Source organism: Taudactylus pleione, unplaced genomic scaffold (genome assembly GCF_031769625.1).
Source record: "Taudactylus pleione unplaced genomic scaffold, aTauple2 ptg000203l, whole genome shotgun sequence".
In the NCBI taxonomy this organism is placed as follows: Eukaryota; Metazoa; Chordata; class Amphibia; order Anura; family Myobatrachidae; genus Taudactylus; species Taudactylus pleione.
In genome coordinates this window covers 10,228,503-10,246,094 of record NW_028284605.1, presented here as the reverse complement: position 1 = coordinate 10,246,094, position 17,592 = coordinate 10,228,503, and the positions used below count along the sequence as shown (strand labels likewise).

Here is a 17,592-nt window from a genome sequence, read left to right as displayed (position 1 = left end):
CCTCCTTCGGCATTAGTTTTTTTATTTTTGTTCTATTTTCCAATTAAATTTATTAAGACAAATATACGTTGTGGCTCATTTTTAAAAACCAAAACCAAGATAGTTTAGCCTGACATAAGTAGACTGTTCCTGCAAGGATTTCCCTTTTTTAAAAGTTAGATTGTGTTTTGTCTTTGTATGTCAAACAGACACAAGAAACACATAACAGTAACAATGTCATTTCCCTTTTTGGGTGTAGTGTCAATTACATATTTCTACATTTTCCAGGTTCCTACTTGGTGCGCAAGCTGCTTAGGCCAATCTTACAAATCCCAAGGTTGGGCCAGGCTTCCTTTTGGTGTGGATTGGGAAGCTGAAAACATATTTCAGTTTAGCTCAACTGGCGTCAGTACTGGTTTACCCCTTAGTCAAATGTAACTTGTGTTAACCTGGTTACACTTGCTGTTAACGTTCCAAAAAAGGAAGACCATTTCACTCTTCAAACATTTATTCACAACATAACAGAGAAAACAAAGTGGTCACTCCCAAAAAAAATACACAGTGATAAATTCAAATACAACACATACCAAGAAATAATTAAATAAAAACACAAAATCAAGAACTGGTTGACGAAGGAACATGCCAACATGATTCCACAAACATGGCGTTGCGATATGGGTTCCAGAATATATGCCCAAAAGGACCAGATCCAGGTTTGGTAAGGGTAGCAGGAAGTAGTGAGCGTTGGAGTGCCAAAGATTATGTGAACAAACAGAAGATGGTGAGAAAAATAAAAATAAATTAGATGTTCGCCAAAAAACACAAACACATTAGGTATAAACACTGGAGTTTTGTTCAAACTTACCTAAAAAATCTGGCCACCACATCATCGCGTATGGCCCCCCCACATACTGACCTTCGACCAACCTCGGGGGGGCCATCCTCAGGTAAGGCATCCTCTGGCTGCATTGGGACACCACTCCTTATGGCAATGTTGTGAAATATCCCACACAGGACCACAATTTTCGACACCATATCCGGCACATACATGAGCTCGCCACCAGAGCAGTGGAGGCATCTGAATCGGCCTTTTAAAAGGCCGATACAGCGCTCCACCACTTGCCTGGTGGCTGTAAGTGCGGAATTATACGCACTTTGTGGCCCTGGTGTGGGAGCCAAATAAGGAGTGAGCAGCCAGGACATGCAAGGGTATCCACTGTCTCCTGTGAACAAAAATACACCACATCAGGAACACTGTGTATCAAGCTTAACATTGTTATGTACTAAAGGTCTCCACTTACCCAGAAGCCACGCATCACCAGCTTGTAGGTTGGTTAATTTCTGCCATATCCCTGATTGCCGGATGACGAAGGAGTCATGAGCACTTCCGGGTAATTTAGCATTCAGGGACAGGATCTGGAGGGAGGCATCACATACCACCATTACATTCAGGGAGTGATAGTGTTTCCTGTTTCTAAATATTGCCTCCAGCCGTGCTGGAGGCTGAAGTGGTATGTGAGTACCATCCACAACCCCTATGATGTGTGGGAAGCCAGCTATTTGGTAAAAATTGGCCTTGGCCACACTAAGGGCACCCATATCCAAAGGCATTTTAATAAAATGATGGAGGTGCTTGAAAAGTGCCTCCATCACTGCCCTCAGGATCCTGGAAAAGGAGGATTGGGAGATGCCCGCCACTATTCCCACCGTTGTTTGAAACGATCCTGAGGCACAGAAATGTAACACCGCCATAAATTGCGTCAGTGGTGGTATTGCTGTTGGACTGTCAATTTGCCGCTCAAGATCACTTTCTATTAATGAGAGAGTGTCTATGATGATTTTGGGAGGTAGACGGTAGCGTCTTAAAACCTCATCATCGGGCATTCCAAAAAGGGTGACACGTGTTCGAAATATCTGGGGCCTTGCATGCCTACGATGCCTACGCCTGGGACGAGTTTGAGGTTGGTCGTCTTCCGGGAGCAGGGCCAGAACAATTCGCCCCAGATCTACCTGAAATTCAAGGTTTACAATGTAAGGCTTTTGAGCCACCCCAAAAGTAACAAAAAACAACTTAGCTTTCTGATACCATCCATAGCTGCTTACATGCCGGGGTATTGTCATGATACGTATAAACTGTAAAAAAGCCAACAATGAGACTTCAAAAATTTAGAGGGTGTTTTTTTTTTATTCAAATTGTTGCAAGCCAACACAGAAAGTAGCGGAAACACACATTTGGCCATCGATGAAAATGACATTGCACACCGTACGTCAAATAGGGTTCAAATGGACCCAAAAAATGGAAAAGGGAAAAGCAAAACTGGATTACATGATGAATAAGCCGCCAAAAATGCGTTAATTATTTTGCAAATGCAAGTCACTACACCAACAGTCAAAAATGCGGTAATTAATTCGCAAATGCAAGTCACTACACCAACAGTCAAAAATGCGGTAATTAATTCGCAAATGCAAGTCACTACACCAACAGTCAAAAATGCGGTAATTAATTCGCCAATGCAAGTCACTACACCAACAGTCAAAAATGCGGTAATTAATTCGCAAATGCAAGTCACTACACCAACAGTCAAAAATGCGGTAATTAATTCGCAAATGCAAGTCACTACACCAACAGTCAAAAATGCGGTAATTAATTCGCAAATGCAAGTCACTACACCAACAGTCAAAAATGCGGTAATTAATTCGCAAATGCAAGTCACTACACCAACAGTCAAAAATGCGTTAATTAATTCGCAAATGCAAGTCACTACACCAACAGTCAAAAATGCGGTAATTAATTCGCAAATGCAAGTCACTACACCAACAGTCAAAAATGCGTTAATTAATTCGCAAATGCAAGTCACTACACCAACAGTCAAAAGTGCGGTAATTAATTCGCAAATGCAAGACAAAAAATGGACTTACCCAACTCGAATATATAAGATTTCCCAAAAAAACTTCTTTGGGTCCGAAAACCAAAAAAAACTAAAAAAGATGAAATCAGTGTTAAAAAAATTAACTAACCACAAAACAGAAGAAGACACCAATTGGCCACAAATTTGACTGCACAAAACTTACCAAATCAGGAAAGGATGTGGAAAAAATTATAAAAATGCGAACGGAAAAACAAAAGAAATGTAGCAAAAACAAACAAAAAACCAACTCTGCCAAATCCTCCAACCGCAAACAACCAAATCCAAACAACTTAACCGACAACACTCCAACAACCCCACCTCGACTCCACACACACCAAGCCATAAATAGTGTTTATTTTCCCGCACAAATTAAGGATGAATCATAGGGACGCACAATCAATGATGCGGCCGCAAACAAAGGACGCATGGATAAATACGTCACGAAATCACATTGAATTTCTGGTTGTTTTCATTCTGGAAGCAGAAACATGGCTTCAGACCAGGGAAACAATGCCCAAAAATCCGGCGGTAAGGCCTTCATGCATTTTGTCTCCATGATTATTTTCACACAAATATATTGGTCAAGTTGTGAAGTGGCTAAATCGGAATATTTACCCAAATAGGTGAGGAGGATGACATGGATGAGACTGCTGGCCCCAGTCAACCCGCCAAAGCTGCCAAAAAAAAAAGGCAGCCACATTTCACAAGCAAGGAGATGGAGGTTTTGATCCAGAAGTGCGTTGACATCCTGCCCCAGGCAGCCAGGAATATGAGCCAAAGCCAGAAGTGGAGAATGTGGGAGGAGGTCGCCGTTGCTGTCAATAGGGTGGGTGATTATGTCCGTCTAGCCCGGGATGTCAAACGGCGGTAAGTAAACACTTTCCCATCCTATAAACAAACCCCATTGTAAAAAAAAGGATAATGGTTCCAAATTCATTCCACAGATGGGCAGACTTCAAATATCGTCTCAAACAAAAACTTGCCGACAGGGCTAGGCATGCAAGGGGGACAGGTGGGGGTCCCACCCCTGTGTCATTGGAGTTGACAGACTTAGAAGAGATGGCACAGGGGTGTGTGCAGGCTGTGGAGGTGTTTGGCGTGTCCAACATGGATACGGACATGCCAGACTTTGCGGCTCCTCATGTTGGCCAAGGTAAGTCTTGTGATGTCACCAACTCTGAAATGCTATTGTGCCAATATGTAGATTCTAATGTGAGTCTTTTCTCCAATTTCCTAACAGAGACAGAGGCGGATGAGTCTGCTCCAGAGGGGAGCCTTGGCCGCAGAATTTCTGCTGGCTCTGCAGGGGAGGAACCAGTACATCCGGCTGAGCACCCTGCAGAAGCCAGTCCAGGGCGTGCCCCCTCGCAGGCAGTGGGCCTCCTCACAGAACTCAATTTTAAATCGGATTGCCATACGGAGATTCTGCAGAGGATGGACGCCAGTCTGATACGGGTGGCTGAGGCCCTGGAGCAAAATGCTGCGGCCAACGTGACCATTGCTCAGGCCCTGGCGGAAAATACCAGGGCCAACATCCGCATCGCCGATGCCCTGGAGCAGCTCGTTCGCCAGCACATGGTGGAGCCGACCTCCCTTCCTGCCGGAACATCCGGATCCTCCACCTCTGGCACAACATCAGGCAATCCTCCAAATGTGCCTAGCCCTGTGCCTAGTCCAGAGGCCACAACATCTGCCTCTGGACAGGCCAGCCCGATGGCATCCCGGACCCGGTCTGGCGCCCACCCTCACCCAGCCAAACGGGCGAGAAAACGGTGACAGCAATGGCGACTTTTCCCACACTCCTTCTGTGCTTGGCTCATATTCCTTTCTGGTCAAAACTTTCCTCTCCTTTCTTGTGAAATGTTTTTAAATTTTGTATTTACGCTTATGTTAGCAGTTATGGGTTTTTTTTTTTGGATCAAATATCTTGGCCACAAAAAAAGGCAACAAAATATTAGGCCAATTTGTTTGTGTTTAAACAATAAATTAAAAACCAAAAACTGACATTGTATTGTGACATTATTGTACAAATGGGTTACATTTAATCCTGGCCCTAAAGGCAAAAACTGACCCTCTTAAAAAAAAAAAAGGCCTCTTTAAGGAACGTTTCAAAAATCACATAGCGATGCAAATTCCACAGTAAACCAAAAAAAAGGGGAGCTAATTAAAAGATGATGACATTATTGTTACAATAGGCCATAACCAACAAATTGTGGCCAAAATAAAACCCCAAAAATGTACGCTAATTGATTGTGTAATCATGACATTAGCAGCTCTGATTTCCACCTGCGTACGCTTTTGTGCTATCCCAATAAACTGCTTTCCAAACACATACCAAGCCGGATTTCAATCCAACACTAATTACTTTACTGACCAGCCGCGATTAATCGCTGCACCATCGTGGAGTCCCGGGACGGAGGAGAAGGCCATCGCCAATGTGATCGAGTAATCCTGACCCTAAGCTGTGCGAGCATTTTGAAGGGAAAGCGGATGTTTCAGTGACGTATGAGACGGTCCGAACACATTTGACGTTCGCATCTGCTAATGTATGTACGCCCCAAAAACGCCTCGCCACGCCTGCGTTTTTTCATCTCCACCCCCGTCAACACCCAAAAACGCCCTGTACTGTCAATCACATTTGACATGTCACTTCCTGTACGCTATTTTAGGAACGACAGAAAAAAAGCTCGCAATCTGCCGTACGCACATGCGCAGTGTAACACCGACGCATGCGCGGTTAGTCAACATCGGAACGCAACGAGCGTACTGTTGTTAACTGGCGGCTCTGAATGAGGGCCAAAGACAGGACAGGCAGACACTAAGGATATGGAACACAGACAGGACAGGCAGACACTAAGGATATGGAACACAGACCGGACAGGCAGACACTAAGGATATAGAACACAGACCGGACAGGCAGACACTGAATATGGAACACAGACAGGACAGGCACACACAGGATATGGAACACAGAAAGGACAGGCAGACACTAAAGATATGGGCCCTCATTCAGAGCCACTCGCTAGCGGCAGTACGCTCGTTCCGAGCGATGTTCGCACATCTGCGCATGCGTACGGTTTTTAGTACGCATGCGCGAACCAGTCAGTGCGGCCGAAAATCGTTTGTACGCAATATAGAGAGTGCCTGCTGTTTTGAGTGACAGAATGAGGCGTATGTGGGTGGTAACAGGGGAAGGTGCTTGAAAACGGGGAGTGGAGATCAGAACGCAGGCGTGCTTAAAGGTCAAAACGGGCGTTTTATGGGTGTGCATAATTAATATAGCAGCGTCAATGACCACGTCATTTGTTTTTTTTTAACTCAGAACTGCTCGCAAAATAGCGGTTGAAAAAACCAACCACAAGAATAGCGAGCAGTTCATATCCTGTTCGATGTACTCGATTAATCTAATAAATAGCGGACATGACGTATGGTGCGAGCGGCCAGGGGGCGTTTTTAAGAAATAAAAGAGCGTATGTTTTGCTCGCTCGTTCAGACATAGAGGCGTGAACAGACCGCAAGCAGCGAACGGTTCATTTGAATAGCCACCCCTTGTTTTAGAACGAACGACCGCAAATAGCGAGTGGCTCTGAATGAGGGCCATGGATCACAGACAGGACAGGCAGACAGAGGATATGTAACACAGACAGGACAGGCACTCACAGTATATGGAACACAGAAAGGACAGGCAGACGTAGGATATGGAACACAGACAGGACAGGCAGACGTAGGATATGGAACACAGACAGGACAGGCAGACGTAGGATATGGAACACAGACAGGATAGGCAGACGTAGGATATGGAACACAGACAGGACAGGCAGACGTAGTATATGGAACACAGACATAGGATATGGAACACAGACAGGACAGGCAGACGTAGGATATGGAACACAGACAGGATAGGCAGACGTAGGATATGGAACACAGACAGGACAGGCAGACGTAGGATATGGAACACAGACATAGGATATGGAACACAGACAGGACAGGCAGACGTAGGATATGGAACACAGACAGGATAGGCAGACGTAGGATATGGAACACAGACAGGACAGGCAGACGTAGGATATGTAACACAGACAGGATAGGCAGACGTAGGATATGAAACACAGACAGGACAGGCAGACGTAGGCTATGGAACACAGACAGGACAGGCAGACGTAGGATATGTAACACAGACAGGATAGGCAGACGGAGGATATGGAACACAGACAGGACAGGTAGACGTATGATATGGAACACAGACATAGGATGTGGAACACAGACAGGATAGGCAGATGCAGGATATGGAACACAGACAGGATAGGCAGACGTAGGATATGGAACACAGACGGGATAGGCAGACATAGGATATGGAACACAGACAGGATAGGCAGACGCTACACAGACACAGGGTATGGAACACAGACAGAATAGGAAGATGCAGGATATAGAACACAGACAGGACAGGCAGACACTGGGTATGGAACACAGACAGGACACGCATCAAACATCTGACCACTTAGCACTTACATTTGCTGTGCTGCTACAATGGCCACTGTAGTGCTGGCAGCTGGATGGATCTTTGTGAAACAGAGGGGAGGGAGGGCTGCAGACAGAAGAGCACGCTCCAGAGGCTTCCTCCTATGGTATATGTGATGAAGCCCTGAATGACAGCCACAGCGCTGGTGGTTGGCTCTTGCCCTGCATTCTAAACTCCACATGCTCCATGCTGCCTGTGAGACCAAAAGGTCAAATCTCACAGCTGTCGCTTCCCACGTAACAGAAAGGGGTCTTATACAAACTGCTTATTCCCTTCCTATACATGCTCCTTATGCCCCTCCTATACATTCTGCTTATGGCCCTACTATACTTGTTGCTTATTCCCTTCCTATACATGCTGCTTATACCCCTCCTATACATCTGATGACTGGCTAGGAGGGAAGGGGCCGGGAGGTCAGACACATACATGCTGGGCACAGGGCTGGTTCTAGACCAAGTGGAGCCCAGGGCAAGAATTTATTTTGGTGCCCCCACCCCCTCCCTGCCCCCATAGACTCAGTTACACACTGCCCACCATAGCCTCACACACACTGCCCCCCATAGCCTCACACACACGCTGCTCACCATAGCCTCACACACACGCTGCTCCCCTCACAGAACACACTGCTACCACACTGCCACCTCACACAGCACCCCCTTTCAGATCACACTGTCTTCTCACACAGCACCCCCTCACAGATCACACTGCCCAATCTCACAGATCACACTGCTACAACACTGCCCCCTCACACAGCACCCCCTTTCAGATCACACTGTCTCCTCACACAGCACCCCCTCACAGATCACACTGCCCCATCTCACAGATCACACTGCCCCCATCTCACAGATCACACTGCCTCCTCACACAGTCCCCCCTCACAGATCTCACTGTCCCCTCACACAGCCCCCCCCCACAGATCACATTGTCCCTTCACAGCCCCCCCTCACAGATAACACTGTTCCCTCACACAGCCTCCCATAGATCACACTGTCCCTTCACACAGCCCCCCTTACAGAACACACTGCCACCTCACACAGCACCCCCTCACAGATCACACTACCCCAATCTCACAGATCACACTGTCTCCTCACACAGTCCCCCCTCACAGATCTCACTGTCCTCTCACACAGCCTCCCCCCCCACAGATCACACTGTCCCTTCACAGCCCCCCTAACAGATAACACTGTTCCCTCACACAGCCCCCCCACAGATCACACTGTCCCCTCACACAGTCCCCCCTCACAGATTACACTGTCCCCTCACACAGCCCCCCCCACATATCACACTGTCCCCTCACACAGCCCCCCTCACAGATCATTATTTATTTATCAGTTATTTAGATAGCGCACACATATTCCACATCGCTTTACAAAGAATGTTTGGCCATTCACATGAGTCCCCTACCCCAGTGTAGCTTACAATCTATATTCTCTACAATGTGCGCGCACACACACACTAGGGTTAAGTTTTGTTGGGAGTTAATTAACCTGCCAGTATATTATTGGAGTGTGGGAGGAAACCGGAGCACCCGAGAAATCCCACGCAAGCACAGGGAGAATATACAAACTCCACACAGTTAGGGCTGTAGTGAATATCGAGCCCGCAACCTCAGTGTTGTGAAGCAGTAATGATCATACTGTCCCCTCACACAGCCCCCCCTCACAGATCACACTGTCCCCTCACTCACCCCCCTTACAGATCACACTTTCCCCTCACATATCACACTGTTTCCTCACACATTAGCCCCCCCCTCACAGATCACACTGTCCCCTCACAACAGCCCCCTCACAGATGACACAGCCCCCCCTTACAGCTCACACTGTCCCCTCACACAGCCCCTCCCTCACAGATCACACAGCCCCCTCACACAGATCACACAGCCCCCCCCCACAGATCGCACTGTCCCTTCACAACAGCCCCCTCACAGATCACACAGCCCCCCCTTACAGCTCACACTGTCTCCTCACACAGCCCCTCACTCACAGATCACACAGAAACAGATCGCACTGTCCCTTCACACAGCAGTCCCACCTCACAGATCACACTGTCCCCTCACACAGTCCCCCCTCACAGATCACAATGTCCCCTCACACAGCCCCCCCTTCGCAGATCACACTGTCCCCTCACACAGCAGCTCCCCCTCACAGATCACACTGTCCCCTCACACAACAGCTCCCCTCACAGATCACACTTTCCCCTCACACAACAGCTCCCCTCACAGATCACACTGTCCCCTCACACAGCCCCTCCCTCACAGATCACACAGCCCCCCTCACACAGATCACACAGTCCCCACCACAGATCGCACTGTCCCCTCACACAGACCCCCTCACAGATCACACTGTCCCCTCACACAACAGCCCCGCCTCACAGACCACATTGTCCCCTCACACAACAGCCCCCCTCACAGATCACACTGTCTCACAGAACACTATGTCCCCTCACGCACAGCAGTTCCCCCCTCACAGATCACACTGTCCCCTCACACAACAGCCCCCCTCACAGATCACAGTCCCCTCACACAGCCCCCCTCACAGATCACACTGTCACCTCACACACAGCAGTTCCCCCCTCACAGATTACACTGTCCCCTCACACAGCCCCTCTCACAGATCACACAGCCCCCCTCACACAGATCACACAGCCCGCCCCCACAGATCGCACTGTCCCCTCACACAGCAGTCCCACCTCACAGATCACACTGTCCCCTCACACAGTCCCCCCTCACAGATCACAATGTCCCCTCACACAACCCCACCACCCCCCAGTCACAGATTGCACTGAAACCTCCCTCACACCTCTAGCACTAACTTGCTTTCCTTAGGTCTTCTCTGGCTGTGACCCCACCCCTGCCTGTGGCCCCACTCCCGGCCCACCCAGTGCTTGAAGTCATGTTCAGGTGAAGGGGATCAGCAACAGTTCAGGTGGCGGCTTTGGGTCCTGGGAGACAGCCCTGTCAGCCTGTGCCTTGAGCTGCACGCGACACCCCTCCCCCCAACGCGGTCCGCTAAACCCCGTCCCCTCTTAAAAAGGGGCAAGGCCTAAAATCAGTGGGCCCCACCAGGGAATTACCCAACTCCCCGGCGGCCCAGTCCGAGCCTGGGAGATAGTACTCCCAATGTGAGTTCCTCACTGTGAACATAAAAAAAGGACAATTCAACAAAAAGTTTTAAAATCTGTTTTTTAAACCCAAAAGATGATCATTAAAGTAAGTCTGTAATTTCTTAACATAAGTGGTAATCCAATGGTATTTAGGTGAAATATAGATTCAAAAGTAGTTGAACAATATGTAAAATAGAAGACCAAAATGATATCTACCTCAATAAGCGTGTTCTAAAGATAAGTATATTTTATGTAGCTGGCTAATACAGCGATTTGTGGTGGACTTTAATCAGCCTGTTTAAATAAATACTATTAGGATCCCAAACACAATTGCTCAAAGTAGTTCATGTGACTGATAAGTATAATGTAATATTACAGATAACAATCTATTCATCTATTCCTCGGATACGAGTAAATTGTGTTTAATTAGAGCACAGGTTCTCAAACTCGGTCCTCAGGAGCCCAAACAATGAATGTTTTCCAGATCTTCTTACAAAATCACAAGTGAAATAACTAGCTCCACTTGTGGATCTTTTAAAATGTGTCAGTGAGTAATGAATACACCTGTGCACCTGCTGGGTGACCTGAAAAACGTTAACTGTGTGGGCTCATGAGGACCACTGAGTTAAGGGCAATCAGGAAAGAGTGCGATTATGACATCGTAATCGTACCGTCGTCCCTGATCCCCTGTGGTGCCTACACTGAGCGATCAGTCATTCAGTGTAGGCTCTCTCCCTCATCACTAAATATGCACAATCTGTCGTTATGTTCAGGTGATGGACAATGGGGGTCATTCAGATCCGCTCGCGAGCGGCAGGATGCTCGCAAGCGGGTCGATGTTCCTCACTGTGCATGCGCACGATGGAGGGAGCTCCGTCGTGCGCATGCGCGAGACCCGGCGAGCGACGGGCTCACCACCGCTCCGGGTCTCGCACCAAAGGGGGCGTGCTGTCGATGTTGATTGACAGCACGCCCCCTTTGGTGGGCGTGCCGGGGGCGTGCCTGCCAGACGGAGGCATTCCCATGGGAACGCCTACCGTCTCCAGCCGGCCCCACTGACATCACTAGTGATGTCAGTGGGAGTGATTTTGGCTCTGATAGAGCCAAAATCACTACAGGGCTTGCGGCAGCGAGACCCTACCGCAGGGTCTCCGTCGCAAGCCCGATGGTCGCGATGGTCAAGACCATCGCGACCATCATCATGGACGTTCGCATAAGCTGTGGGTGGTAACCCACAGCTATGCGAGCGTCCATGAGGACGCTCCAAAAAAAGGTAGGAGGGCCCTGATTCAGAGCGAGCGCTCTGGTCAGAGCGTTCAGCTCTGAATCAGGCCCAATGTCGGAAACCACCAGCGGGAGCGCACATTGCTGGTCGTTTCCATCATTATAGTGCACAAATTACTGAGCGATTGCACAATTACGATGTCGTAATCATGCAAACCAGTATAAGAGAGAGCGGGGTATATTCAATGCGCAATTAACTGATGGTATGCAGCTCAAAAAACTTAACAATATAACAAGTTGTACACCAACTAACTTGTAAACATCAAAAGAAAAATGGGTCTTTGATAAGTAACTTCAAGCGCTTCCCTCAGACGAATGTATAAAAATTATTTGGATGGATTTCATAGATAGTTAACAGTACAATTTATTAGGATAAAACACACTACTAAAATCAGATCCAATTCATCAACAATTCCACCGCAAAATGGTCAGTGCACAATGAAATCCTTTTCAAAACAGCATGGTACTGGCCAGGGGCAGAGCTATGGGAGACAATGGAGACACCTGCCGCCGGGCTCCAGCTCTGAAGGGGCACCTCCTCCATTGTCCACAACATATTCACCCCACTTAGGGCTATAACTATGTACCCGGAGTGTACCGTCATGGCCGCCCAATACATGGCACCCCTTCCCGGCAACTGAGAAACTACCATACTCTAGTGGAGATCTCCATGTCAGACCATCAGCTGCTGCCTTCGTCTAGCTATAGCCTGTCTGCATGCTAATTGCTACATAACAGTGGCTGTGACGAGGGGCACCAAATTATAACTTGCCTCTGGGTGTCTGGGATGAACTTACGCCACTGACTGGCACAACGTGTTTCGGATGCTTCCAATTGTCCTTTTTCAAGTGCAGAGTACCATGCTCTCTTCCGGGACAACCATATTTAAAGCAGCGGCATTGAGAGCATGGTACTCTGCACTTGAAAAAGGACGCTTGGAAGCATCCAAAACGCGTTGTGCCATACCATGCTGTTTTGAAAAGGATTTCCTTGTTGGACTTCATCCCAAAAGCAATGCTAGGTGGTATGGAGTTTAAACTGCCTACTTCTGTGAGGACTTTCCATCATCTGTTTACTCACACCACCAGAAATCAAGGACTATATGTTCACATTCTATTTGCACAATTTCATCTGCACTATAATGGCACTTTTGTAGTGTTGTAATACTACAATGTCTATGCACTGACCATTTTGCGGTGGAATTGTTGAAGGAATTGGCGGGATCTGATTTTAGCAGTGTGTTTTATCCTAATAAATTGTACTGTTAACTATCTATGTAATCATGCAAGTGCTCAGTAATATCGGCCAGTGTGTATGCACCATTAGAGTATCTGGTGGTTCTAATGATTTGGAAATACTATAAAGGTATGGGAAAAGAGAAAAAAGAATAATTATAGGTAGGGCATACAAGTTACAAAAACAAGAGTTTAGAGTGGTCCACTCTTTGAAAAAGCTCCCTCTAGACTGGAGCGAAACCGGTTAGAGGATCCAAAGCCCTTTGCGAATGCACGACTGCGAATGCTATCGCTGGGACTGGTTGCCATATACTTTTTATTGGTGTTGCTGTCCACTTGAGGAATCCTCCATACCATCTGGAATATAGAGACTACTGGCGTCCACTTCCAGAGTCAGCATCTGTGGTCCAGGCGGACTCCCGCAGGTGGATACACGGGCAGCGTGCAATTGCAGCCGCTGCACCTCTCTTTACAGCACAGGGGGTGCTCAGGACCGCCTATTCCCGTGCAGCATACTGAGTGCTGATTACTAACATTAGTGTAGAGTGGTGATTATACAAGTTTTCATGTTACCATTTGCATTATTATTTGTGGCTTAAAACCAGGAGCGATATCTTGTGAATATATGGACTGAGGGCCTGATTCAGACCCGCTCGCAAGCGCAAAGCGCTCGCAAGCGGGTCGATGGCCGAGCAGGTCGATGGCCGGGGGGGGGGGGGGGGGGATGGCTGGCCAAACAGTGCTGTTTGGGGGCGTCCCCACTGATGTCAGTGGTGAGCTTCCGGCTCTATTAGAGCCAGAAGCTCACTGGGGCTTGCGACGGACGAGACCCTACCACAAGGGTCTCGTCGCAAGCCCGATGGTCGTGATCATCGCAACCATCATCTGGCCGCTCGCTAAAGCTGTGCGTGGTCACCCACAACTTAGCGAGCGGCCAGGAGGCCGATCAAAAATAAACATGCGGCCGCCCTGATTCAGAGCGAGCGCTCGTTTTTTGCGAGCGCCTCTGAATCAGGCCCTGAGTCCTTTTAAAAAGCACAGTGTCATTCATATATTATACTTGGAGATCTCCATGGAGTTATTATGATCATTATAGTCGTTTTATTGGTTGTATGTATTTTTATATGCAGCATTTGTTAGTATTTATGTATGTGTCATATGTCTAAACATTAATGTTTCCATTATGACTAGTCATATTCTAGTCTGAATAAATATACATTGCATATAAATATATTAATAGATTTATATGTGTTGTTTAGTGAACACCAGATCCCCTGATTATTTTCTTATTTTATAGTAAATAGTGTCTTAATAGCGCAAATAGACTTTTTCTCTTTGCAGGGCATACAAGTTGCGGCAGTCCAGGGTTCACAATGAAAGAACATACTTAGCAAATACTTAGCAAATATTCTCAGTCATCCTGGCAACAAACATATGCTTAGGGTTGAATACAAACAAGGTCAAAGTGCATTTGGATACATTAATCATGTATGTTGTGCTGAGTGAGAAGAAAACAAATATCACAGCGGTTAGTTGCAAACAAGAAATCGAGAATTGCAGGCAGCAATGTTAGTATCAATACTTGCTAAATTTCCCAAAATATATTGTTACTAATTTTATATAGAAATATCTCGCAAAAAGCATTTAAGCATCGATACATCCATAGGTGGAGCTAGACATGCCCTGTGGATGGAGCATGACACGTCAGACACGCTCTCTCAATGGTGCGCCACGCTGTGTATTCTACTACCAACTATTTACTAAATAAAATTAAGATTTAAGTTCTCTTTATGTAGAGTAAAGATTGTCACAGAAATATGCCAGGCATTGAGGATTTACCCACAAAACATAAGGTTTGGATTCTTCGCATAGCATGAGAAGTTGTGCACTAAAGATGGTAATTACTAATTCTAGTTCACAGCCCCTGCAACCAGTAGCATCACAAGGGAGGTGCGGGGGGTGCGGGCCACACACGGGTGTCACCCTTTCTAGGGGTGACACCAAGGTGCAGACTCCCCCTCTGTGACAGGAGCCGGGTGCAGCACTGTATAATTAAGTGCAGCACTCGGCTCCTCACACTGTGAGGGAGCCAGCCGGCTCTGCACACATCTCCGGCACCCCACCCCCTGCCTCCAGGCTCGGGACCACGGGTGTTCGGCTGCAAGGCTACGCCCCTTCTCGCAAGAGGTCGCGCCGTTCCCCCGAGGCAATGCCCCATTTTGGCGCGGCGCAACACAACATCCCACCTCGCACCAGGTGACACCATGGGGAGGGACGCCACTGCCTGCAACAGTAAAAAGTAAGGGATTGGTAAACTATATTGCAAATCCTGCTGTTCCCAAGTAGGAAGAATCTCAAACTAAAGGTTGACTTTAATTGTTTTTGATCGATCTAAATCAATGTTATGTTTCTGGGGCTAAATCACACATTTACTAACACTTAAAAAAAAACTAAATTGCCTGTTAGTAAATGTGTGATTTAGCCCCAGAAACTCCACATCGATTTAGATTGATTTAAAAACCGATTAATATCAACTTTTAGTAAATGTACCCCAAGTCTGCTTGATAGTCTGCTTTGATTTTCAGTTTTGCTTATTTGTAAATTAATGTAAATTCCATTCACAAACTCTGTTTAGAATGTCAGATGGCATTAGGCCAAAATACAAAACCCTACTGCTTTGGGATCTGGAGATGTATACTTCAGTATAGTTTCCTACTCTGATCCCTAAGGATTTATGTGCCCTGTCTGTGGACCATCGGGTTTGTATGAGTAAGCCTTACAATAATGATAGATTACAAATTTACGTAGTTTCTTTTTTTATGTAGGATCTGGGCATGGAGTCTACATCCTTGGATGATGTCCTTTATCGATACGCAAGCTTCCGGAACTTGGTGGATCCCATTACCCATGATCTGATAATCAGCCTAGCAAGATATGTTCACTGCCCCAAACCGGTAGGTAGTCAATATTGGTCTACTACTAGTGACTTTTTTTTTTAATAGTTAATAGTGACTGTTATCTGTGTGCTGGTTGCTGTGTAAATTAGGACAAATTTCCACTATATATAAATATGTTTATAATATAATTGATATGGTTTTTTAAATTTTTTTTAAAGATGAGTTTTTGATGCAGGTGTTTTTTTTACTTATATGAAACAATGAAACAATTTTACATTTGTTTCTGATTACATCACTATGTCTTGGTTACCATTTTCCTTTTCATAGTAATCAGCAAATGTGTTTCTGCATCTCTTATAATAGCTTCACTATGTTGATGATGAGGTACAGAAGGCATCATCAATGTGCAGTGCACGCTCTGCTTCTCATGGACTGACAAAAAGTCAGTTTAATTCCTCTATACTCAGCACATATGTATTGGCATAAATTTCTGTGCAATGTCATAAGAAAAGTGTGATGTGTCTGCACAATTATTAGTGCATAACATTATTTTATTAACTGTTATTTATGGAGCGAACACATATTCCACACACTTTACAGAGAATATTTACTCAGTTACAACAGTCCCTGTCCTACTGGAGCTTACAGTCATATTTTGCTACATGTACACAAGCAAATTCACACAGAATGCAATTAACCTACCAATATGTTCTTAGTTTCTGTGAGGATACTGGGGCCCCAGAGGAAACCCACGCAAGCACAAGAATAACATCCAAACTTCACACCATTAGGGCCTTAGAGGGAATTGAACACAAGACCTCAGTACTGTGATCCAGTAGTTCCTTCTGTGTTGCCCAATATACAATATTATCACTCAGTCCTCTTCTCGCTTTCACTGTATGGAAGGAGGCTACTCAGATGCAACACCAGTTGTGGTGATACCCTGTGTGGCACTTACCAACCTCTCTCTTGCACGCGAAAGGTGCTGTTTGGGGACGTGACCGCGTGTCACGCCCCGTCTTCGTCACCTTGAGAGCTTGCCCAGCGCTCTGGACACGGGCGTGTGGATGAGGTGCACATGCAGGCATCATCTATCACCGCTGCTGCAGCGCTGCTCGGTGACACCATCCAAGGGGGTGACACCAAAATAGCAGAGCAGCTCTGCTATTTTGGTGTTACTCCCTTGGATGGTGTCACCTGTTGTGGCCTGCACCCCCCTAGTGATGTAGCAGAAAGACACACTCTCCTGGAGGACTATTCTAGATTACTCCCTGAAAACTTTTTATGTTCTCAAATGGTAATTTGCCACATTTATGAGACATTAAGGGAGAGGTTGTGACAGTCTGGAGCTTGATTACACAATTTCTGGTGAATCGCGCCATCGTAGCCCCATCCCCACTGCACAGTGTCATGAATCGCAACATTGTACAGCGGGGATGAGGCCCCATGATGTAAATCACAGCACCACGCCATCCACAGCTCCCACCTGGAGATCCCAATCCCGGATATACTGGAGGGGATAGTAAAATGTCAAGGATTTGACCTCATTCGCAGGCTGACTAGAAGGGAATGTTACCTCCAGATTTTGTTGCAATATACAACGCAGAACGGAGAAGCAGTAAGATGTAAAGGGTTTTTATTTGGGAAATGTTGCCCAAAAGAAG

General features: G+C 46.6%; 1 protein-coding gene across 2 annotated transcripts in view; it reads left to right on the top strand.

Annotated features, from left to right (window-relative positions):
* Positions 1–17,592, top strand: part of LRRC75A (leucine rich repeat containing 75A) — a 398,941-nt gene that overhangs the window by 119,665 nt on the left and 261,684 nt on the right. Inside the window, exon 2 of one of the 2 annotated variants that reach the window (XM_088477813.1) lies at positions 15,857–15,985. The exons of the other annotated variant lie outside the window; for it this stretch is intronic. Coding sequence (XP_088333939.1) covers positions 15,857–15,985 — 129 coding nt within the window. The remainder of the gene's footprint in view (positions 1–15,856; positions 15,986–17,592) is intronic. 2 annotated transcript variants of the gene reach the window in all.